The sequence below is a fragment of the Mobula birostris genome, chromosome X, assembly GCF_030028105.1.
Source record: "Mobula birostris isolate sMobBir1 chromosome X, sMobBir1.hap1, whole genome shotgun sequence".
Classification (NCBI taxonomy): Eukaryota; Metazoa; Chordata; class Chondrichthyes; order Myliobatiformes; family Myliobatidae; genus Mobula; species Mobula birostris.
Window position 1 is genome coordinate 55,058,166 of NC_092402.1, and position 23,191 is coordinate 55,081,356.

General features: G+C 41.5%; 1 protein-coding gene across 5 annotated transcripts in view; it reads left to right on the top strand.

The window, feature by feature from the left end:
* Positions 1-23,191, top strand: part of LOC140191954 (zinc finger protein 148-like) — a 116,343-nt gene that overhangs the window by 49,644 nt on the left and 43,508 nt on the right. For 3 of the 5 annotated variants that reach the window (XM_072249879.1, XM_072249878.1, XM_072249883.1), the window contains exons 4-5: positions 6,466-6,625; positions 13,310-13,393. In XM_072249879.1, the coding sequence (XP_072105980.1) occupies positions 6,466-6,625; positions 13,310-13,393 (244 nt within the window). The remainder of the gene's footprint in view (positions 1-6,465; positions 6,626-13,309; positions 13,394-23,191) is intronic. The other 2 variants (XM_072249880.1, XM_072249882.1) reach the window with 2 other exon arrangements.

The following is a 23,191-nucleotide window of genomic DNA, read 5'->3' on the forward strand; positions in this document are numbered from 1 at the left end:
TGCCAGCATCTCCTTCCAATTTACTTTGGCTAACTCCTGTCTCATACCACTGTAATCTCTTTTACTCCACTGAAATACTGTTACGTCAGACTTTCCTTTCCCCCTATCAAATTTCAAGAGCTTAATCATCTTGTGATCACTGCCTCTTAAAGGTTATTTTACCTTAAGCTCCCTAATCGCCTTTGGTTCATTACTTAACTCCCAGTCCAGTATAGCTGATCCCTAGTAGGCTCAACGACAAACTGCTCTAAAAAGCCATCTCTTAGGCTTTCAACAAACTCACTCTCTTGAGATCCATTACCAACCTGATTTTCCCAATGGACGAGCATGTTGAAATCTCCCATGACTATCCTGTTGTAATCTCTGGTCCACATTCCAGCTACTGTTGGGAAACCTGTATATAACTGCCATCAGGGTCCTTTTACCCTCGCAGGTTCTTAACTCAACCCACAAGGATTCAACATCTTCTGATCCTATGTCACATCCTTTTACTGATTTGATGCCATTCGTTAACAGCAGAGACATGCCATCCCCTCTGCCTACCTTCCTATTCCACCGATATAACATGTAACCTTGGACATTCAGCTCCCAACCACAACCATCCTTCAACCACGATTCAGTGATGGCCACAACATCAGACCTGACAATCTGTAATAGTGCAACAGGATCATCCACCTTATTTCTTGTACTCCGTGCATTGAGATATAACACTTTGAGTACCATATTTACTACCCTTTTTGATTCTGCATCCCTAATACACTGATTCACCATGCTGGCTGCAATTTAGTCCTATCATCTGCCTGCCCTTTCTGACAGTCTGACTGCATGCTATTTTTGCTTTTTTTTCCAAAACCATCCTTCCTATCCTGAGTCCCTTCACTCCGGTTCCCATTCCCCTGCCAAATTAGTTTAAACCCTCCCCAACAGCTCAAACAAACCTGCCCACGAGAATTTTGGTCCCCATTTGGTTCAGGTGCAACCCGTCACTTTTGTACTGGTCATCCCTCCCCTAGAAGAGATCCCAATGATCCAAGAACCTGAAGCCTGCCCTCTTCACCAGCTTCTCAGCCACACATTTATCTGCCAAATCATCCTCTTTCTACCCTCACTGGCGCATAGTACAGGTAGCAATCCGGAATACTACACTGGACGTCCTGCTTCTCAGCTTTCTGTCTAGCTCTCTGAATTTTCTCTTCAGGACCTCTTTGCTTTTCCTTCCTGTACCATTGGCACCAATATGTACCAAGACATCTGGCTGCTCTCCCTCCCCCGCCAGGATTTAGGATGATCCACAATGCTGTTTTAGCCCCATTCAAAGGTAATAAAGCGATTTCTCAGCTTCTATTTTTGAATTTCAAACCCAAAACTACTTCACTGAGCATGACATTTATGCCATAATACACTTGTGGACATTTTATTGATTGTATGTGCTGCGTTTGAATAGGACAAAATGCACTTAATGTAGGACTGGGAACTTTCTATTTCTCCCTCTAAGGTTTCCTGTGCTTCTCTCCTCAGGATCAGTGCTGGTGCCAGTCATTGCTGTGGTGTCATCTGTTTCTTTGGAGTAGTGCAGTGGCATAGTTCTGCTGGGCCTTTATGTCAGACTGCCACATGTAACTATGATGCATTCCGATTGCCATTATCCTTAATTGTGATGTATTTATTCTGGAGTCACTGTGTCATAGTTAAACTGGCAGCAGCTGTTGCTATCCTACAGCTGTAGCCATGGCCCCTGCCGTGGAGCAGTACGGGCAGCTGCATCTATTATTGTGCAGTTCTCCTGGCATCACCTCCTTCTGTGGCATGATCTGCTAAATGCCCATGCCATTGTGGTGCAGTTCTGCTGGAACCATTCAAAATTGTTGTGTACTTGTGCTGGTAAATTCTGTTGCTGTTTGCATGGTTCTGTTTCAACATCTGTAACTGTAAAGCAAAACCAAAAGGCACTTAGCAGATCTGGTGAAGTCTTTAGAAAGAGAGAGAAACAGTCAATGTTTCAGGTAACTGACCCTTAATCAGTACTAGAAAAGTGGAATATGTTTTAAGGTATAATAGAAGGGAGGTTTGGAGAGAGAATGTTTGCGGCGGGCTGGAGATCAATTTTCTCCAGGTAGAAATGAAACAAATGTCATAAAGTTTTGTTTATGTATGTGTGCACTGATGCAATGAAAAACTTCACAGCATCACAGACACACAACATCAGATCACGAGAGTTCACAAGATGAACGCCAAATAAGCTTGGAAGAACACAAGTAGAACTGCAGGGTCCTTTTTAGTGCAAAGTTGTCCCTACTGAGGTCGGGTTAGGTATAAAATTCAATACTGAGGTAGGGTTAGGGTTGTGCTGGTTGGTTCAAGAACCAAATGGTTGAAGGGAAGTAGCTGTTCTTGAATCTATTGGTGTGGGACTTCAGGCTTCTGTACTTCCTCCCTGTTGGGAGCTGCAAGCAGATGTCATGGCCTGGATGGTGGTGATCTGAGATGACAGATGTTGCCTTCTTGAGGTAGCACTTCGTGTAGAAAGTACATGTAGTAGCTGGGATTGTGAGAAGCTGAATATAATGTTTGCTGGGAATTTGAGACAAAAGGGAATTCCAGAAATAATGAGAAAATCAAACAACATCTGTGAAGAGAGGAAAAACTGAGTTAAAGATGACCCTGCATCAAATCTTGCCAGGTCTGACACAAACAGCTGGTTCTCTGAAGTTGTTGAATTCAGTAGTGAATCCTTAGTGCTGCAATGTGCCTAGAAAGGAGATGTGATGCTTTTCCTGTGCTTGTATGTGGTTTCATTGGAGCAGTATGAGAAGCTAAAGGTTGGGAGATCCGAGTGGAAGTAGGACAGAAAATTAAAGTAACATGCAACTTGGAAGCTGAGGCTGCAGCCAACCTATATTTCATTTCTCCAATGTAGAGGTGACCACATTTTGAACACTAATGCTGTAGACTAGATTGGAAGAAGTATAAGTGAATTGTTGCTTTGTTTGGAAGGACGGTTGGGTTCCTGGTTAGTAGGAAGGGAGGAGGTACAAGGGCGGGTTTGCAACTCCTGCAGTTGCAGAAAAAAAGAGCAGATCAGGGAATTATGAAGAGAAGGGTTCCTTCAGGATTCTAAAAGGTGGTGGGGGGGGACAGAGAGAAGACATGTCTGATGGTGGAATTACGTTGGAGAAATTTGAGGATGGTCCATTCCATGTGGAGGCTGGTGGGGTGGAAGGTGAGGACAAGAGGCCTCGATCCTTGCTCTGTCTGGGGGCAAAGGTGTAGAAACTTGTCAGAAAACCAAATTGGACTAGAGATGGAGAAACTGGAAGAATGGAATGGAGTCCCTGCACAAAACAGGGTGGGAGGAAGAGCAGTTGGTCTAGTCATGGGAGGCTCTGGGTATATAATGGAGATTGGCTGCTAAGCTAGAACCTGAGGTAAAGAGAGGTCAGATATGGGCCACATGAAAGTGGGAAGAGGGAGGAAATTTGCATCCACTCAAATTCCTAAGTTCTGTTTGAGTGCAGAAAACAGTACCGATATGTCATCTATGTGACAGAAGAAAGATTTGAGGGGAAGAGTCCTGAATAAGGCTGAGATAAAGGCTGCTCCATGTACCAATGGAAGAGATGGGCTTAGCTGGGTGCCATGCAATTTCCCGAATCTGTACCTTGCAGAAAGGCAGTGGAGTTGAAGAAGTTTTCAACATGAGAGTGTTCAGGCAGCGAATGAGTGTGTGTTGCAAGACAAATGATTGGGCTTCTGTTCAAGGAGGAGTCAAAAGCGTGTGGGATGGAGGTGTAGAGGAGTTAGACTTTGGTGATTTAAATAAGCTGATTGGAGCCAGAAAACTGGAAACAGTGGGCAACATAAATGTCACAGATGGAAGTGGGAAGGTGGAGACAAATTCCCAGGAAGGATACATAACTGAAGTGGGAAGGGACTGGTTCAGGATAGAAAGCAGAGTCAAGGTAGAAAGTTCTCTGGGGCAGCAGCAAGCTGAAACAGCGAATCCATTTTTCAGTCCTGCTTATGGATCTTGAAAAGGAGCTGGCAGCAGGCTGTGTGGGGATGGGGGGACTGTGAGGCTAGAGGGAGGGTCTCGAAGAGATGAGGTTGATGACTCTGTGGAAGATGATGACCTGGTGTTCAATGGTAAAGTCATAGTCCAATAGGGAGGTATGAAGAGCTGTCAGAGAGATGGCATTTAGCCTCTGCAAGGGAGAGATCATTGTGCATATTCGCAATATTGCAGTTGTCTGCAGGCTTGAAGATAATTTTGGGGTTGGCCCTTGGTGAGTGGAGTGCTGCTAAGTTAGAAAGAGCAAGGAAAGATCAGGTGGTCAGTGTCTGATCAACATTTTCATTGTAATTACAAGTTCAACAGGCAGTTGAAAACGGTGGTAATGGGGACTAGTTGGGCTTCAGGGTCAAGGAGAAAGAGCCTGCGGATCATCCTGGTTTGGATGGATGTGGAGAAGAAATGTGAATTCGTTTCCACGGGCACCAACAGAATCAACAAACTCATTCGTCAGGCCAGTGATGTTGTGGGGATGGAACTGGACTCTCTGACGGCGGTGTCTGAAAAGAGGATGCTGTCCAAGTTGCATGCCATCTTGGACAATGTCTCCCATCCACTACATAATGTACTGGGTGGGCACAGGAGTACGTTCAGCCAGAGACTCATTCCTCCGAGATGCAACACAGAGCGTCATAGGAAGTCATTCCTGCCTGTGGCCATCAAACTTTACAACTCCTCCCTTGGAGGGTCAGACACCCTGAGCCAATAGGCTGGTCCTGGACTTATTTCATAATTTACTGGCATAATCTACATATTACTATTTAACTATTTATGGTTTTATTACTATTTAATTATTTATGGTGCAAATTTCTCCCCGGATCAATAAAGTATGACTATGACTATGTTCAGCTGAAGTGTGGTTCCCTTGGCATCAATAGCTGGAGGATGCAGTGTTTCTCACACCAACTCTGGATTAAATGTTGTTTATCATTAATTTTTTTTTATTGTGGTGTAGTTCCCTTGGCATCAGCTCCTTTTGGGATACAATTGTATATGGTTGTTTCTGTCAGGGAGGTCCATTTCCACTGAAACCACCCTTTGCTAAGGTGCAGTTCCACTGACAAAATCTCTTCATTTGGTGCACTTTGCATGGCATCTACTGATGCTGCAGTACACTTACACTGGTACCACTGGAAGGGTCTGTTCCCAAGGCACAGTTCCAGCAGAACCACCTCCATCCAATCGACACCATTTCTTCCTATTGTACTTTCCCATTGGTATTGGTAGGTGCTGTCTGTGTGGAGTTTATACATTCTCCCTGTGACTGGTTTCCTCCCCCATCCTAAAGATGTTGTGGGTTGGTAGGTTAATTGGCTGCTGTAAATCACTCTTGGTGTGCAGGTGAGTTGGAGAACTGGGGATGTTTAATGGATACATGCGAGAGAAAATAGCCTATTGAAAAATAAGTTAGGGTATGGGATTGGTTAGGTTGTTCTGAGAGTTAGTGTAGGCTTGATGGGCTGAATGCTTCCAGTGTTGTAAGGAATGCAATATCATATGGGTTCAACTAGCACTACCTGTTACTGTGGCCCCGTTTCACAACGTGTCACTGTGGCCTCGTTCCTCCGGCATTATCCATTGTTGTAGCATGTTTCAGTAGCGGCGGCACCATCTGTTGCTGTGGTGCAGTTCACTGGCAGCAACCATTCCCCTAGGGCATTTTCACTGAGAATGATATGTTGTTGCACTGCACCATCTATTGCTGTGGTGCAGCTCTATTGGCACCATCTTTTTTGTGGCTTAATTGCACTTGGTACAGACTGTTATTGTAGTACAGCTCAATTGGTTCTGTTCACTGGCACAATCTATAGTGGCACATTTGCACTGGCATCATCTATCACAGTGCTGTGCTGCAGCTGTCTTCACTCTACCTGTTAACTGGGTGCATTTTACAATTTTCCATGGCACCGCCAGATCCTGGACCTGCATAATTCTGGCATAAGCCCCTAATGTAATGCAGATTCCATGGGACACAGTTCTGCTGGCGCTGTGTATTGCTGAGATACTGGTGAATGTTGCCATGATTTGGTAGCAACCTGAGACCTTGTGTTTGCCTAATATTTGAGCAGAAAAATCATTCGGTCATTGATTGGTAGCAGAACGAATGATGTAAAGTAGAAAAAGGAGAGGCAGGAACAAAAGTAATTGGAGTATTGCTATTAAATGTCATTTACACTGAAATATGTATTTGGTAAAAATCACCTTTTGGTCCATTCTAAACCTTTTCTGCAATGGTTGTAATGAGAGTGCTAGTTGATGTGACGTGTGTAGCAGAATATGTATACTGTAGTAGTTGTATGTTCATATTGTGATTTGCCTAGCAAGGATTTCTGAAGACATGTTGTGTCTTATCAGTAAACATACAGAGCATTGTATATGAATATTCTGCCTTTCAGATTCTGGTAGTCGGTGAAGATGGAACCTTCATGGTTAAATCTCCAAAGACTCACATCTGCGAGCAATGCAGTGCAGCCTTCCGGACCAACTACCACCTGCAGAGACACATCCTCATCCATACAGGTAGAACACAGGACCGTGGCATGAACGGAGCTCACAGTAAGATAAAGAATATGTCTATTTGCAGAAGAAAATACCACTGCAGCCAAACTCTTGTTACACATATGAGAAGGCATTAAGTTCTAATTCCATTTGTTAAGAATTCTTTTATTTATGGTTTGAATATTGTCTTTTATTGAGTTTCTATAAAATCTTCTTTTTATCATAAAATTACCATATGCTCAAAATTTTTCCCCGTTCAATTTTCTAATCTCCTTCTCTTAATGAAATCATTGAGATGATTGCTGTACAAGCACCTCATCCTGTGTGAGCCTCTATGCTAATTGTTGTGGGTTATTTTGGCACAGCAGAGCTCAATCTTGTCCTTTCTTGACATCAAGGAATGCATACTTTCCAGCAGAGGTCTGTGCTTAGAATCAGGAAACTTGGTGCCTCTACAATCAATGGGCCTTTCTAATTGGATCCTCTTTTTAAAAAAAAAGTTCCATTAAATATTTAATGCTGTTGTAAATTTTATGATGTTTTTCAAAATGAGGTGTGTTCCTTCACATGGGTTTCTGTAATCTGGAAACATGGATTCTGGTGTGCTCATGAATGGTGACTATAAATGTGACCATTTGATTAGAGTACTGCTGTACAAATGCAGTGACTTTTATTCTGATAAAACTGATTTTATTCAGTTTTGATAGGTGATAGTGTTATATATGGAAATAAGAATAGAACTTTCAAGCTTTAATAAGTAAACAGATAACCAAGCCTTTCTTTCTTCCCTTTTCTGATCATGTGGCTTCTTGGTGGGAGTATAGTTCCACAGATGTCGAGTACCCTTCAATATCTCGATCAACTGGTCAGTCCTCTAGTCCACGTCAATGGACTGCTTAACTGAGGGCAGGTGGATAGAAATCACAGCTGAACCTGCTCAACATCCTGGAACTGTTTCCTGGCCTGTGATGAGAAAAGGGAACCCTAGTCATTCAGCTTTTGCTTTCCCCATCCCTTTCTCTGTGACAATTCCATTTGGGGTCAACTAACACAGCAAAAAATGAAAAGAACCGGGGTCTTTTCCCATCTGTTTGGCTTAGTGATATTTTGAACAATTTGCCAACTAATCATGCTTAAGGGGTTCAATGCACTCTTGTTTTTTGCATTTCTGTGATCTGTGGGCAATTTGATTGTATCTTTCCAACAAAAATCTAAACCATGAATGTTTTTCATGTTTAGTTACAAAAGGCAAACTGCTGAACACAGTAGTGCATTGTGTAATCTGCTGCTTGTGTCAAACTTGGAATGTAAGGTTTTCAAAGTACTGAACAATAACTTTTACCATCGCAACATTCTGTACTTTAAACTGCTGGCATCAGTTTCATTCTTTATTATATTTATAACACATTGGCTCTAAACATTTTTCTAACCCTGCAACCCGCCAATGACAAATCTGAAACTGACTGATGCAGCTGTGAATGGGAAAAGTTAAATGTGCCAAGTGTAACAAGGGTTCTGTTGTAACAAGGTTTGACTGTTGTTTGAGGGCCTTTGTTTCTTTCAATAACTTGGCATCAAACTGACTACTTTACAGAAGCAGTCTGCAGTTAATTCCTTGTACTGATGTGTATTCTGCTTGCATTATAAGTAGGTACAGATTAATTTGTTAAACGTGCATAATTATAAGAGATTATGAGGTATGTAAATTAGCTTGAGTACGCTGGTAAAATTTGTGTAATCTTGCAGTAACGTTGACTTTTTAAATCAAGAAAAGTCAATTACCCCAAAATACAATCAAAAACATAAATAACTTGTGCAGAAAGGGAATAATAGGTGGAAATTATATGGAAACATACTTATATAAAGTGAGATGGTGTGAGACAATATATGTACTTAACAGAAAAGGTGGCTGTCATGAGGTGCCAGAAACTTTCTACCATCTTAGTCTTGTAAAATCTATCGATTTATCTGTTCCTCTGACATATTGAACATGACTCACCATTTCAACAAACCTCAGTTGTAACACCAGTTTAAATACCAATCACTTTCTTATGATTTGTTCTGAGAATCTGGGCAACATTCACTGCCCATCCTTAGTAATCAGCCATTCGATACAAGGCCAGATTTGGTAAGGAAGGTGAGTACTCCTCCCTGAAGGACGTTAGTGATCTGCAGGGTTTTCAACAACTGTCTGGCAGCTTTTCCTGGTCAGAGGTTTAATGCATTCATTTTTATGACTGGTAGTAGTGTCTTTGATCTTATGACCTCTGGCTTGTTGATCCTCTTTTTAAATAAAGTCTATCTCACTGCAGTGCCTTTTGGTAAGTATTAAACTGGTTTGCCTTTGAAATTCAGGATAAAGTGAAGCCTGCTAGGTGAAATAAATCAGTTAGATTCAGCAATGCATTGTGCAGCTGCACTGGCATGTTACCTCGGGTCTACAAAGCAGTTCCCTGCCACATTACTCAAATTCTGCAGTCATCTGGGCAAGACTCCACCGCAGAGGCCTTACAGATCTGCCCCTTTTCACCCCTCCTTTTGCTCCCCCAGCTTTTAAAGTGGACAGTGGCTGAATCTTCAGAGCCCAGACTAAAGTAAGATAATCAGTTGAAGTGCTAATGTGTAGTTGATTTTTAAATGCTGTAAACACTCAACAGATCAGGAATCTGTGGAAAGAAAAACGGTTTGATATTTTCAGCTGAAGACCCTTTGTCAGAATTGAGAAGGAGAGAAAATGAGTCAGTATCAAGCTGCAGGTAGGGTGGGGAAGGAGTTGCCCTGGGAATCAACCATAAATGAGGTAATTTGGTTATTGGTTAAAATGGGGCAGTCACGAGGATAGAGTGGAAGAGGTAGAGGGGGCATGGTGTTTATTCATAGAAGCTATGTAATGAGAACAGGAATGCAAGAATTGTAAAATGCATAGCTGCAGGATATGCTCAGCATGCAAGTCTGACCTAATGGAGAGAGAAATACTGAGTCAATAGCACATGATTAATGACCAGGCCAATTCTGATAGAGACAAAGAAAACTTACCTGAAGTTGTGAGATTGAGTATGAGTCTGGCAAGCTACAATGTGCCCATACAGAGATGAGGTGTTGCTATGTTGGACTTTATTTTAATGATGCAAGAGACTACAGAGAGACAGATCAGAGTGGAGTGGGACAGAGAATTAAAGAGACAGATAACATGAGTTCAGGGTTGCCCCGTGGACTGAACACAAATGATCTGCGAAGTGATCGCCCAAACTGTGTTTGGTTTCTTTAGTGCAGAGGAGACCATGTTGTGAATATTGAATGCACTACATTCGATGAGAAGTACAAATGAATTGCTGATTCACCTGGAAAGACTATTTGTGTCCCTGGATGGTGTGAAGAGACAAGAGTTACATTCTTGCAGTTGCATGGGGAAGTGCCATGAGAAGCAAAGTGGAAACAGAAGAGAGGACAAGTTATAATTTATAAAGGCAAGGTTTAACAAATTTGTATTGTTTTCCATAGAGTGTCAGAGGCTGAAGGGTGACCTGGTAGAAGTTTATAAATTTATGAGAGGCATAGACAGGATAGACAGTCAAGGTATTTTTCTCAGATTGAAAATGTCAAATAGTAAAGGGCATAGGTCGAATGTGAGAGGGGGAAAGTTTAAAGGAGATTTACATTTTATTTTCCCACAGAGTGTAGGTGCCTGGAATGAACTGTCAGGGATGCTATTGGAGGCAGATACGATTGGGGCATTTAAGAAATATTTAGATATATGCATAAGCAGGCTGTGAATGGAGAGATATAGAGATAAAGAGTTTAAGCTGACATCACAGCCTGTTCCTGTGCTGTACTATTCTGTATTCCAGGACTGGGGAGTTGCAAAGGGAATGGTCCTTTTGAAATGTTGAAAGGGAAAGAATAGTGAGGTGTATTGATGGAATCCTATTGAAATTTAAACTATGTTTCCATTTCCACAGATACAGTTTTGAGTTGCTGAGTGTTCCCAGTATTTTTTGTTTTCATTTCCAATTTCCAGCATTTGCAATTTTTTTGCATTCAAGTTTGTGAACTTGAATTTTTTGCCTAGAAGCTGAGTAAATTTAGGCTTTGGAGCATGGATGAGTTGCTGATTCCTCCATAAAGATTGAAATGTGATGGGTTTGATTCAGGGAGTTAGTCACTGGTTTGACAAAGTTGTTAATTATGGGACACGAGGGACTAATGATAAACCCTTCACACTTACATAATATTTTAAATGTACTGGGATTTGAAAGTAGTGTGCTCTACTAACAGCACATAATATTTTGACACTCTTGTATGACTTGTGCTTTCATTCCTTGGAGCCAAAACATTGATTGTTTCTCTTTCCACAGATGCTGCCTGACATGATGAGTATTTCTGGCATTATCTTTTTTTTCGTTTAGGTCCCCTAAAGCCTCTTTACCTCCTCCTCCTTACTCACAATCCCAACTGCTTTTGTATCATCAATAAACTTAGAAATAAGACATTTGGTTGCCAACAGACAAATGGTCTGTTAACCATTTCTTAGTTCGTGCCAATATATTACTCCATTTTCATGTGCTTGACCCTTGTTGATCAATCTCTGATGTGGACTTTATTGAAATACTTTTGAAAATAAAGACACCAAATTATTTAATTCTCTCTTATCTATTATACCAGTTGCATCCTCAAAGCACTCTAATTGATTAGTAAAGCACAATTCCTTTTCATAAATCCAAGAATTTTGAGTGATGATTACCAATGTACTCACTATCATAGGTACTTCGGATATTTTGACTTTCAAGCTCACCAAATTCTCTAGTACTACATCCTTACTAATACTGATTTCCTTCAGTTCTTCATTCTTGCTAGACCATTGGTTCACTAGTATACCTGGCAGTTTTTTTTTTGTGTCACCTTCTGTGAAGATGGACACAAAGGAGTTGTTAAATTTCTCTGACATTTTCTTATTCCCCAGTATAAATTCTCTCATCTCTGGCTGTATCTGCTTCTGCTGATTTTTTTTTTCCCTCCTTGCATACCTATAGAAGCCCACCCAATTGATTTTGATTTTTTTTTGCCAGTTTACATAAGAAAATAGGAGGTGGAGTAAGCCACCCTGCCCCACCATTCAACATGATCATGGCTAAGCTGCCCCAGGCCTCAACTCAACTTCTCTGCTAATTCCACATCCCTGAATTCCCTGACCTTTATCACCCTCCAGTGATCTAGCCTGCACGGCCTTCTTCTTACAAAGACCAGAGAATGTCCCCTTGTTTGAGACTCTGCCACTGGTGAAAACATGCCAAAGTTTACCCTGTCAAGCTCCTTTACAATCTTGTAAATGTCAATAAGCTTTTTCTTGTCAATATTCTTTTAAACCCTAAAGAATATAGATCTAATTTCTTCAGTCATCTTTTCCTGGGAATTAAATTGGTGAATCTCTTTTGGATAGCCTCCAATGTCAGTATATCCTTTCTTAAAAGGGGGGACCAGAAATGTGCACAGTGCTGCAGGTGTGGTCTCAGCAACTGTAACAATACTTCCGAATTGAAAACTCCAACCGTCTTGCAATCAAGGCCAAGATGCCACTTACCTTCCGAACTACCCACTGCACCTGCCTACTAACCATTTGCAACTCATGCACAAGAATACCTAGGTCCCACTGTACTTTATCTTAAATTTCTCTCCATTTAGATAACAGTCTAACCTTTGATTTCTCTTACTGAAGTGCATAGCCTCACAATTTCTGCATTAAACTCCATTTGCTGACTTTTGCCCAACCTGTCTCTATCCTGTTGTGGAGTCCAAATATCCTCTCTGCAGTATGCCTTTGCACCTATTTTAGTTATCAGCGATTCTGGATACCCTACACTCAGCTTCATCCTACAGATTATTAATATAAATTGTCAATAATTAAGGGAAAATAACTGAAGCCCTCCACCAATTTTCTCCCACTTTAAAATTTTCAGTTCTAAAAATGCTGAAAATCATCAGGCTGACTGCCATTTCTGGCAACTTTATAAGCCTCTTCTTCCTTTGATTTAATTTTATCTTTAGTTTTTCCTTGTCAGCCCAAAAAGGATGTCCCAAAGGTGTCCACTATTGAGTCTGTACAAGGCAACCTCTGGTTATTAACTTTTGGCTTTTGGAATACTTAGTCCACTCAATTCTGAACAGTTTTTTTCCTTGTTTTACAATGGTGTCAAATGGAAACATTTATTCTCAAGTTGCCTATCAACTTCAATAGATGATTATTATTGCACCCCAGGTTTGCTTCCTACATTGACTGGAATGCCTTCGAGTTTTAAGCAACAGTTTGGCTTTTGTTAGAATGAGAAATTGCAAAGTATTTGGAGGCTGTTGGATATGGATGATTAATGTGTGGCCTTGTTGCTTTGCATTGCTAGCATTTGAAAAAGTCTAGAATGATTTTGACAATATTTGCTCTCAGAATCCCTCATTGTTTTGGAGGAGGCCTTTGTAAATGCTGTCAATATTCTTGGTGATAATTGAGGATGAGTTTCACTACAGCTAGAGCAACAAAATGGGATAGTGTCTCACTACTTAAATTCCTTCTCTTAGGAGCTATGTTCAACTGAGGAGCTTCAGAGCATGAATGTATCTCGGGTCGCTTGCAGCCTGCCTTTAAAACAAATCCAATATTGATAGCTTAGATTGCTCGACTGAGAAGGAATAATTATAGGATATATATCCTGAGTGAGCTGAGGAGAAATTTGGATTTTGTTTTGCTTTTAGGTGAAAAGCCATATCAGTGCACCCAATGTAGCATGCGATTTATCCAGAAGTACCTACTGCAGAGACATGAGAAGATACACACTGGTAAGTGAAATGCTAGGGGCATGTGCCAGTGACACGAGATAAACCATCTATGAAACTCCTGAAAGAGGCATTATCCCTTTTGTTGACCGAAATAAGTTAAATAAGCACTACTGTTAAAGCATACAAGAAAAAAAACTAACAGTATTTCTGTTGTTTGCTCCTTCTTTGCAAATTACAAGGTGCTTGCAGAAGCAGTAGTTTGCCAGTGTACAGTTAAGTGAGATTATAAATAGCATTCCAGTTACTCTCTCTTCAGATCTCAGTTGTTTCAAAATATCAAGTTACTTCAAAACCTTTGAGTAATGAAGGCATCTTTATGTTTTAAAGATGCATCTTTTCTCTACCATGGAGAGTCTGCAAAGCACGTTTTCTGCAAGTGTATTATAGCATGGATTCGGAGAAGAAACCAAAATTCCTAGCATTATTATTCACTGAACGTAGCTAAAATATTTTCTTAAAACATTTCACATTTTGATCGGTGCAGAAATGAGCTTGCAAGCTTTGAAGGAATTGATAAATTCATGCTATCAAGTCATAAGTAGACACCTAAAATAGATAACAGATACTAGCAATATTTCTTTAAACCATCGGTAGCTCTGAGGTTACCAAGTGGGATCAGTGAAGGGAAACTATGCTAGAGATTTGTCATGTAAGCTAGGTAAACAAAGAAAGAGGGATACTGTCTCTTTAGTTTCTTACCTAACCACAGTAATTCCTGTTGCTCATTTACCATGATGACTTGTCATTCACTTGCATTGTAATATGAGTCTCTATTACCCATTTATATGCATTGGAAATGTAACGTCCTGGGGTTACTCACTTTGCCACTGTTATATCTCAAAACATTCAATACTTGCAGAACATGTACATCAAAACATCAAACATAATGAAATGCATCGTTTGAGTCAAGTTAAATCAAATTAGCAAAGATTGTGCTGGGGGCAGGCCACAAGTGTTGCCACACTTCCAGTGCCCACATAGCATGCCCACAACTTACCCTAACCATGCATCTTTGGAATGTGGGAGGAAACCCATGCAGTCACGGGGAGAATATACAAACTCCTTACAGACACCTCCTGGCACTGTAAATCAGTTGCGCTAACTGATACTCTTCTGTGCTGCCCAGGTAGAGGTATAATAATTGCCTTGTTGTTCATAATGACTGAAGTAGATTATTGGCCTCTGATTTTACAATCTGGTCTTTACTGTCAGCAGTAGTTGATGCTTTTCATCTTGAGTTGATCAGCACAAGTTTAATGTCCAAATGTACACTCCCTTTACATCCTCTGTTTCTCCTCTCTTCCCTTATGGTCTGATTCTTTCTTGGTATCTTTGTCTTTATACATCCTCTTTTGCTGACTGGCAGGCTGCTTGCATGAATCTTAGCTTAATTACACCCCAACATGCTGGGGGAGCTCAGCAGGTCAGGCTGCATCCATGGAGGGGAATAAACAGTCATCAACATTTCGGGCTGAGATCCTTTACCCTTCAAAAGGTGGGGGAATCCTTCCCTTCCCGCTTTCATCTTATTCTGGCTTCTTCCCCTTTCCTTTCCAGTCCTGATGAAGGGTCTCAGCCCGAAATGTAGATGACTGTTTATTCCCCTCCATAGATGCTGCTCGACTTGCTGAGTTCCTTCAGCATTTTGGGTGATGCTTTGGATTACCAACATCTGCAGATTCTCTTGTGGTTACTAATTGCACCCCATTTTAATACTAAGTCAAAGAAGGCAGGTTCACAAAATGGATTGTTTCTTTTTTCCACCTCATTCAGGTGGCCCCCATTACACTATACCTTCATATCTTTTGTGTGGACAGCATGTACCTTCCCTTAGGCAGCTTCCCCAATAGATCTACAAAGAGGCACTTTCCCATGTTCTTTATTCTTGAACAATGGCTCTTTCTGAAGTGTGCCCTTGGGCAGGTCATGACTCTTATAAATAACTTATCTTGTGCAGTTCAGGACTAAGCTAATAAAACTAACATTGTCTATTATTATGTATTGACAAACTGTGGGAGTTAACAGCCAAAGTTTTATTATTTCAATTAACATAAGCAATCCACACAAAGAATCAAACACGTGAAGGTGGATGCCCGGATTCAATAAAGACATTTCCTACTACACTCAATCTTTCACTAACTGGATTTGCTATAGTAATAAAATAATAAATAATACAGTAATAAAATGTCATACTGAAATTTTAACTTTTGTAATATTGACTGGAACTGCCATCAGCTTGGATGGGGCAGAATTTGTTCAGTCTGCCCAGGAAAGTTTTCTCAAGCAATATATAGCCAGTCCTACTAGAGAGGGGGTAACATTGAGCTCTTATTTGGAAATGAGGCTGGACAGGTGGCTGAAGACTGGTGAGTGGGCCCCAGTCTTAAAAGGGTGGAAAAATCCCCGGGACCTGACCATGGGTATCTTTGGACATTGTGGGAAGGTAGGGAAGAAGTTGCTGGAGAAGCAAGAGACTGCAGATGCTGGATTCCTAAGCAACACTCAAAACACTGGAAGAACTCAGCAAGTCAGGCAGCATCTATGAAAATACATGGATAGTCGACATGTCGTGTTGGAACCCTTCATTTGGATGGGAAAATCTCAGGGGCTCTGGCAAGAGATTTGTATCACTGTTAAATATGTGTGAAGAACTGGAAGACTGGAGGGTGACCTTTGATTAAGAGGGGCTGAAAGGTCAAGCCAGGAAACTACAGGCTGGTGAGCCTAACATCAGGATTTACCGGCATTTGGAAAAACAAGAATTGATCAGGGATAGTCTGCATGGTTTTGAGTGTGGGTAGTTAAATATCATGAATTTGATTGAATTTTTTGAAGAACTGACTGAGAGGATTGTCAAGAGCAGGGCGGTAGATGTCTGCAGCAACTTTCGCAAGGCCTTTGACAAGGTCCTGCATGGTAGACTGGTCCAGAAGGTTAGATCACATGGGATTCAGGTGAACTAGCCAGTTGGTTACAAAATTGGTTTGGTGGTAGGAGTCAGAAGGTGGTAGTGGAGGGTTTTTCCAAATTGGAGGCCTGTGAGCGGTGGTGTGCTGCAGGGATCAGTACTGGGTGCACTGTTGTTTTCCATCAACATGAATGATTTGGATAAGAGTGTAGGTGACATTGTTGGTAAGTTTGTGGACTAAAATTGGTGGTGTGGTGGACAGCGAAGAAGATTGTCTAAGGTCACAAAGAATCTTGATCAACTGGGGAAGTGAGCCTGGGAATGGCAGATGGAATTTAACTTGGACAAGTGTGAACTGATGCATTTTGGTAAGTTAAACCAGGGCAGGACTTGCATAGTGAATGACACTGGGGAGAGTTATAGAACAGAGTCCTCACAGAACAGATACTGTACACATTTCCCTGAAAATTGTGACACAGGTAGACTGAGTGGTGAAGAAGGCATTTGATGTCAGTCAGGGCAGTGAGTACAGGAATTGGGACATCATGCTACTGCTGTATAAGTCATTGGTAAGATCACATGTGGAATAATGTGTGCATTTCTGGTTACTGAGCTATAGAAAGAATGTGATTAAGCTGGAAAGGGTCCAGGAAAGATTTAGAAGGATGTTGCTGGGACTGGAAGCCTTCAGTTACATGGAGAGACTGGATAGCATGGGACTTTTTTCCCTGGAATGTAAGAGGCTGAGGGGTGGCACGGTAGTGTTGTTAGTGCAACACTTTATGGCGCCATTGCAAGGTCAGGGTACAATTCCCGCTGCTACCTGCAAGAAGTTGGTATGTTCTCCCTGTGACCATGTGGGTTTCTTTTCAGTGCTCCAGTTTCCTCTCACATTCCAGAGGCATATGAGTTGGTCTTAGTGAGTTGTGAGCATGTTATGTTGGTGTCGGAAGCGTGGTAACACTTGCAGGCTGCCCAGCACAATCCTCGCTGATTTGATTTGACACAAAGGATGCATTTCACTATAAAGATAATCCTTCTCTTTCTTTCATTGGGGCATAAACTATCAGAAACTAGAGGGTATAGGTTTAAGGAGAGAAGAAAAAGATGTAAAATGAATCTGAGGGGCAAGCTTTTCATATGGTGGGTGGTGGGGTATATGCAATGAGCTGCTAGAGGAAGTGGTAGAGGTGGGTACAATAACAGCATTTAAAGGATACTTGGACAGGTACGTGGGTAGGAAAGGTTCAGAGGGATATGGACCAAACATGGGCAAATGATAGGCAACTTTGTCAGCATGGATGAGTTGAGTTAAAAAGCCTGTGTCTATGCAGTATAACTATTAAGACCCTCTGAAGTACCCCATTATGTTCATTGTTACTCTGTTATACTTGATAGCACTCAGCAGGGTGTGGAATTTCCCACTTCACTCATTGTTACCTGTAATCCCCAGAACTGTAACTGGAATATCCCACAACGCTGTTATATTATAACAGTCCATGGCAGGTGTTGCACGCAATGGAGCATTGTTGCGCTGAATAATTGTACAGTCCTCATTGTTACATTGTGAATTGCCACAACACTCGAGGGAGCACAATGTTCTATAGCGCATTACTGCACTGCAATACCTCATGACAGTTACTGGGAGATTGAAATACCCTCGAATACACATTGTACTGTAATACCCCCCTGATGCTGCCAGTGATGTTGAGATGTCCCATAACACTCATTGTCACACTATAATCATCCACGACTCTCACTAGCAGAAAGAATACTAGTGAATTTTCACACTAGTGAAATTTAAGAGACTACTAGACAGGTATATGGGGGAATTTAAGTTGGGGGGTTATATGGGAGGCAGGGTTTGAGGGTCGGCACAACATTGTGGGCCGAAGGGCCTGTACTGTGCTGTACTATTCTATGTTCTTAATACCACATTGTCACACTGTAGTACTACACAATATAGACTGGGACACTGGGACATCACCATAATGCACATTAGCACACTGTAATATCCCACAGCACTCATTGGGACATAGTTTTATCACCTGTGTGTACTTTCTCATGGCATTCAGTCTGACTTTGGAATCTCCCACAGCACTAACTGTGACAATGAAACTCCAAATGATAGACATTTTTACACTGTTATACCTCACATGACTTGCTGAAAAATTGTTGTTTCCACAGCACAAATGGTTAAAGTGGAATACCCACGCCACTCACTATGACACTGATATAACCCTAAACACTCAGTGTAACTCGAATACCTCATGGTATTCACTGTGGTACTACTAAGCCCAATTGCACTTGAGGTGCTGTCCTTTCCAATAACTCCCACAGTGGCAGTGGAATACTCTAGGACAGTCATTTTGCCCCCTTCATTTGAAGTGTCAATGATATACACTTCAGTATTTATTATGTTGTCTTAAACTACGTAGCTGTATCTTCATCTGTTGCACAATCACATGTCTTCTTGCCAATTTTTTTCTATCTCCAAATTATTTATTTTGACCCCTGTTTTGGATTTGTTCAAAATTTCAACACTAATTTCTGTCTAATTAATGAATGAACAGCTGTTTTTCCTTAACTGAGTCTGTGTTATACTGTTATCCATTCCATTGTCTGTATGAAGCTGCCTTTGATCCTTGCTCTCAATTTTCTCCCTTCTATCCGGTTCGAAACCTTCTGTAACTACTTATTGACCCCAGAAGTCGCTGACATTTGATCTTGCCAAAGATTTCTGAATGCCCACACAGTTAATGTTGACTGTCTTTCCACATTGGCTGTCTCATCAAACTGCTCTTGTAACTTCATCCAGCAAAATCTTTTTGTTCAAGCCTGTGTTGACTTTTAATTACTTAGGAACAGCAGTGGTCTTTGGAAATTCTCAACAAGATTCCAAACCTTACAGCATCAGGTCAACATGGGCAAGGTAACCTACTCCTGATTAACACAACTACCTCCACCTCATCTGGTGAAATGGTATTTCTCCATATTGAATAGGACTTGGAAGAAACATTGCAAATGGTAAGGGCAGAGGACAAGGGTTTAGTTCAGTAGGGTAGGCCATTTTAATTCCTCACCAAAAGTACCTGTGTAGCACTGCCACTGAGTAGGCTGGTCAAATTCTTAAACTCATAGCTGCCAAACTGGACAAAAAAATGAGGTTGAGGGGTAAACGTACTTAACCTCATACTTGCTGATCTCTATTTTGCAGATGAATCTGCTTATTACTATATTTAATGTGTGACTGCTGCCAATGCTTGTGGAGGCAAAGTCCCATTTCACAACAAGGGCTTCCTCCATTACAACAGACTCAATGCGATAGGGTCGTAATAGATCTAGTGGCTCAAAAATCATCTGCAAAGTGTAATAGAGGTGCAATCAACTATGCCAAAAGCAGGATTTTACTCTACTACAATTCATAATTTTGTTGGCTAGCACATCTCTCACTACCGTTGTCATCAAGCCAGGGGATGAACCCTGATTCAGTACGAAGGCATGATGAGAACAGTACTGGGCATGTCTAACCATGATGAGGTGATGGCGTGGTGAAGCTGCAACACAAGACTCCATGTGTAACATCAGCAATATGTGTGTACTTTAAAAATAAGGCTACAAGTACTGACAGCGGGAGAAAGACAGGGTTATTATTTCAGGTGAGGAACCCTCCAACAGAGATTCCCTTTCCCAGTTCTAGTAAATGGTCCTGAATCTAAAATGCTAAGTTTTGTTTCTCTTTCCACAAATGCTCCCTGATGCTGAAGGTTTCCAGCATTTTTCTGTTTTTGTTATCACAGTGGGAGTTCACTCCATGTGATATCAAAAATAGCTGAGAGCACTGGATACAGCAAACACAATGGGAACGGACAACATCCCAGCTGTATAATTGAAACATTTCTGCCTCTAGCTAACAATGTGGAAAATTATCCAGGTATATTCTAATCCAAGTAGAAGGAGTTGTCAAGCCTCATCAACAACCCCCTCACTGAAGCCCAGTCTATTTTTTTTTGTTAAGTGAATGAAAAGAGCTGAATTTTACTAGAAAGGTGAAAATGACTGGATTTGATATCAGTACTGCCTATTTATAAAGCACAAGACTAGTGTGTGATGTTGCCACTTGCCTGGTTCATCACAGCTCCAACAACATTTGAGAAACACTTACACTATCTGAATATTCACACCACCCCTTCCACCACCACTGCAGATGGCTGAAATGTTTACCACCTGCAAGACACATTACATTTATTCACAATGGCTTCTTTGACAGCACCCCACCCCTGCTAAAACCTGTGTGACACCTCCCACTAAGGACAAGGGCAGCAGGGCCATGGGAACACCACCTGCATGTTTCCATTCAAGTACATACCTGAAGCAACCCAAAACCTTGACCATCCCTTTGTCTCCATAGAGTCTGCTTGGCCCACTGAGTTCTTCCAGCAGTTTGCTTTTTGATCCCGATTCCAGCATCTTGTGACTATGTGGAAATATAGAACCATTCCTTAATCATTGATAGATCTAAACAAAAATATGGAAAATTGGAGCAGAAGTAAGCTATTCAACTCTACAAACCAGCTGTACCATTGACTGATCATCAACATTCTTGTCTACCTTGTTCCACCTTTCTTTCTACGGCCCCAAGAACAACATCCAACTCCTGAATATATTTAGTGGTTTGTCTTCAATTGCTTTCTGTGGTGGAGAATTCCACGGGTTCACCACACTCCAAGAGAAGGAATTTCTCCTCACATCAGTGGTAACTGACATCCCTTACCCTTACCTCGTGACTAACCCTGCTCTCTGCCCACCATCAGGAACATCCTTCCTGCATTTAATCTGTCCAATCCCATTGAAATTGTGTTGGTTTCTGAGGTTAACTCTCACTCTAATAAACCCCAGTGACTATGTGTCTAATTGATCCAATCTTTCTTCATATGTCACTCCTGTCATCTCAGGGTAGGTCTAGTGAACCTTCACTCAACTCTCTCCAGATATGGAAACTAAAACTGCACATGGTATTCAAGGTTTGGTCTCACCATGGCCCTGTACAATTACGGCAAGATATCCCTGTTTCTATGCACAGATCCTCTCACTATGAAGACCACCGTTTTCTTTCCTAACTGCCTGTTATATCTGCATGTTACCCTACTGGTGCACAAGGATACCCATCTCTTGTTGTATCTCCCCCTTTTCCAATCTATTACCATTCAGATAATCTGCCTCCCTGTTATTGCCATGAAAGTGGATCCCCTCACACTGATCCACATTACACTGTGTCTGCCACAAATCTGCCCACTCCCTCAACCAATCCAATCAACTTGGAGCTTCTCAAAATCCTTCTCAAGGCTCCCCTTCCACCAACTTAGTGTCCCAGACATGGAGATATTACATTGAATTCCCTCATCAATTTCATTATTTTAGTCTCATACTCTATAACCTCCTCCCTAATCAATCTCCTTGTCCTCCTTTGCTGAATTCACAACTACTAATTCAGGGTTTGCTACTTTCCTGGCCTTTTTATTTTACCTCTACTCCTTGGATCTAATACTGTTGCAAATTTCCTTTGAAATCCTGGTTTATTTTTGTGCTGCACAGGAATGAATAATTATTTTAATTTACTTATGCTTTCTTTAATTGCTTGCCATTGCCTATCCACTGTCATCCCTTTAAGTAACATTCCTCAATCTACCACTCAAGTCTTGTATCTGCATAGTTTCTTTAGGTACAGAATTCTTGATTACAGCTCAGTGTTCACTACCGTCATCCCCTCAGTGTTAATTACCAAGCTTCTAACCCTGGATCTTTCTACCTCCATCTGCAACTGGATCCTCAGCTTCCTCATTGGGTGACCACAGTCAATATGGATCAATAGTAATACAGGTCAACACAGGTACACCTCAGGGATGTGTGCTTAGCCCACCGCTCTACTCTCCCCACACTCATGACTACGTGATTAGGCACACCATCTATAAATTTGTAGATGACACCAATGTTGTCAAGGGTGAGAAGCTTCAAGTCCCTGGGCATCAACATCTCAGAAGACCTGTCTAGGTTCCAACACATTGATGCAATCATGAAGGCGGCATGCCAGTGGCTCTACTTCATTAAGAGTTTGAGCAAATTTGGCGTGTCACCAAAGACTTCTAAATTTCTACAGAAGTACAGTGGAGAGCATTCGGACTGGTTGCATCATAGTCTGGTGTACAGCCTCCAATGCATAGGATCACAAGAGGCTGCAGAGGGTGAAATACCCAGCCAGCTCCATCACAAGCACAACCCTCCCCATCATTGAGGTGGTGTCTCAGGAAGGTGTATCCATCACTATGGACCTCATCATCTGGGACCTGCCCTTTACGTGTTATTGCCATCTGAAAAGAGGTATAGGAGCCTGAAGACTCACACTCAGTGATTCCAAAACAGCTTCTTCCCCTCTGCCACCAGATTTCTGAACAGTCTGTGAATGCTGCCTCCTTATTCCTTTTTTCTGCATTATTTGTAATTTACTGTGATTTCATGTATTTGCAAACAGCAAATTTCATGTCTTTCAAGACAGTGATAATAAACTCTGATTCTAGTTCCGCTTCTCGTCTCAGGGACAACTCTCTCACTCTCTATCTTAATGAAGAATTCTGTCAGATTATGGTTGCTTTATCCTAAGGGAGTCCGTACAACGAGTTTGTTCAGTAATCATTTCTCCTTACACAATATCCATTCTAGAACAGCTTGTTGATTGCTTTTGCCAATTCCCTACATTGATTGAGGTCACCCATAATGGTTGTAATCCTGGAAATTCTTCCTCAAAAGCATAGAATCATAGAAAAGTACAGCACACAAACAGGCCCTTTGGCCCATTTCATCTGTGCTGAACTATTTAAACTGCCTACTCCCAT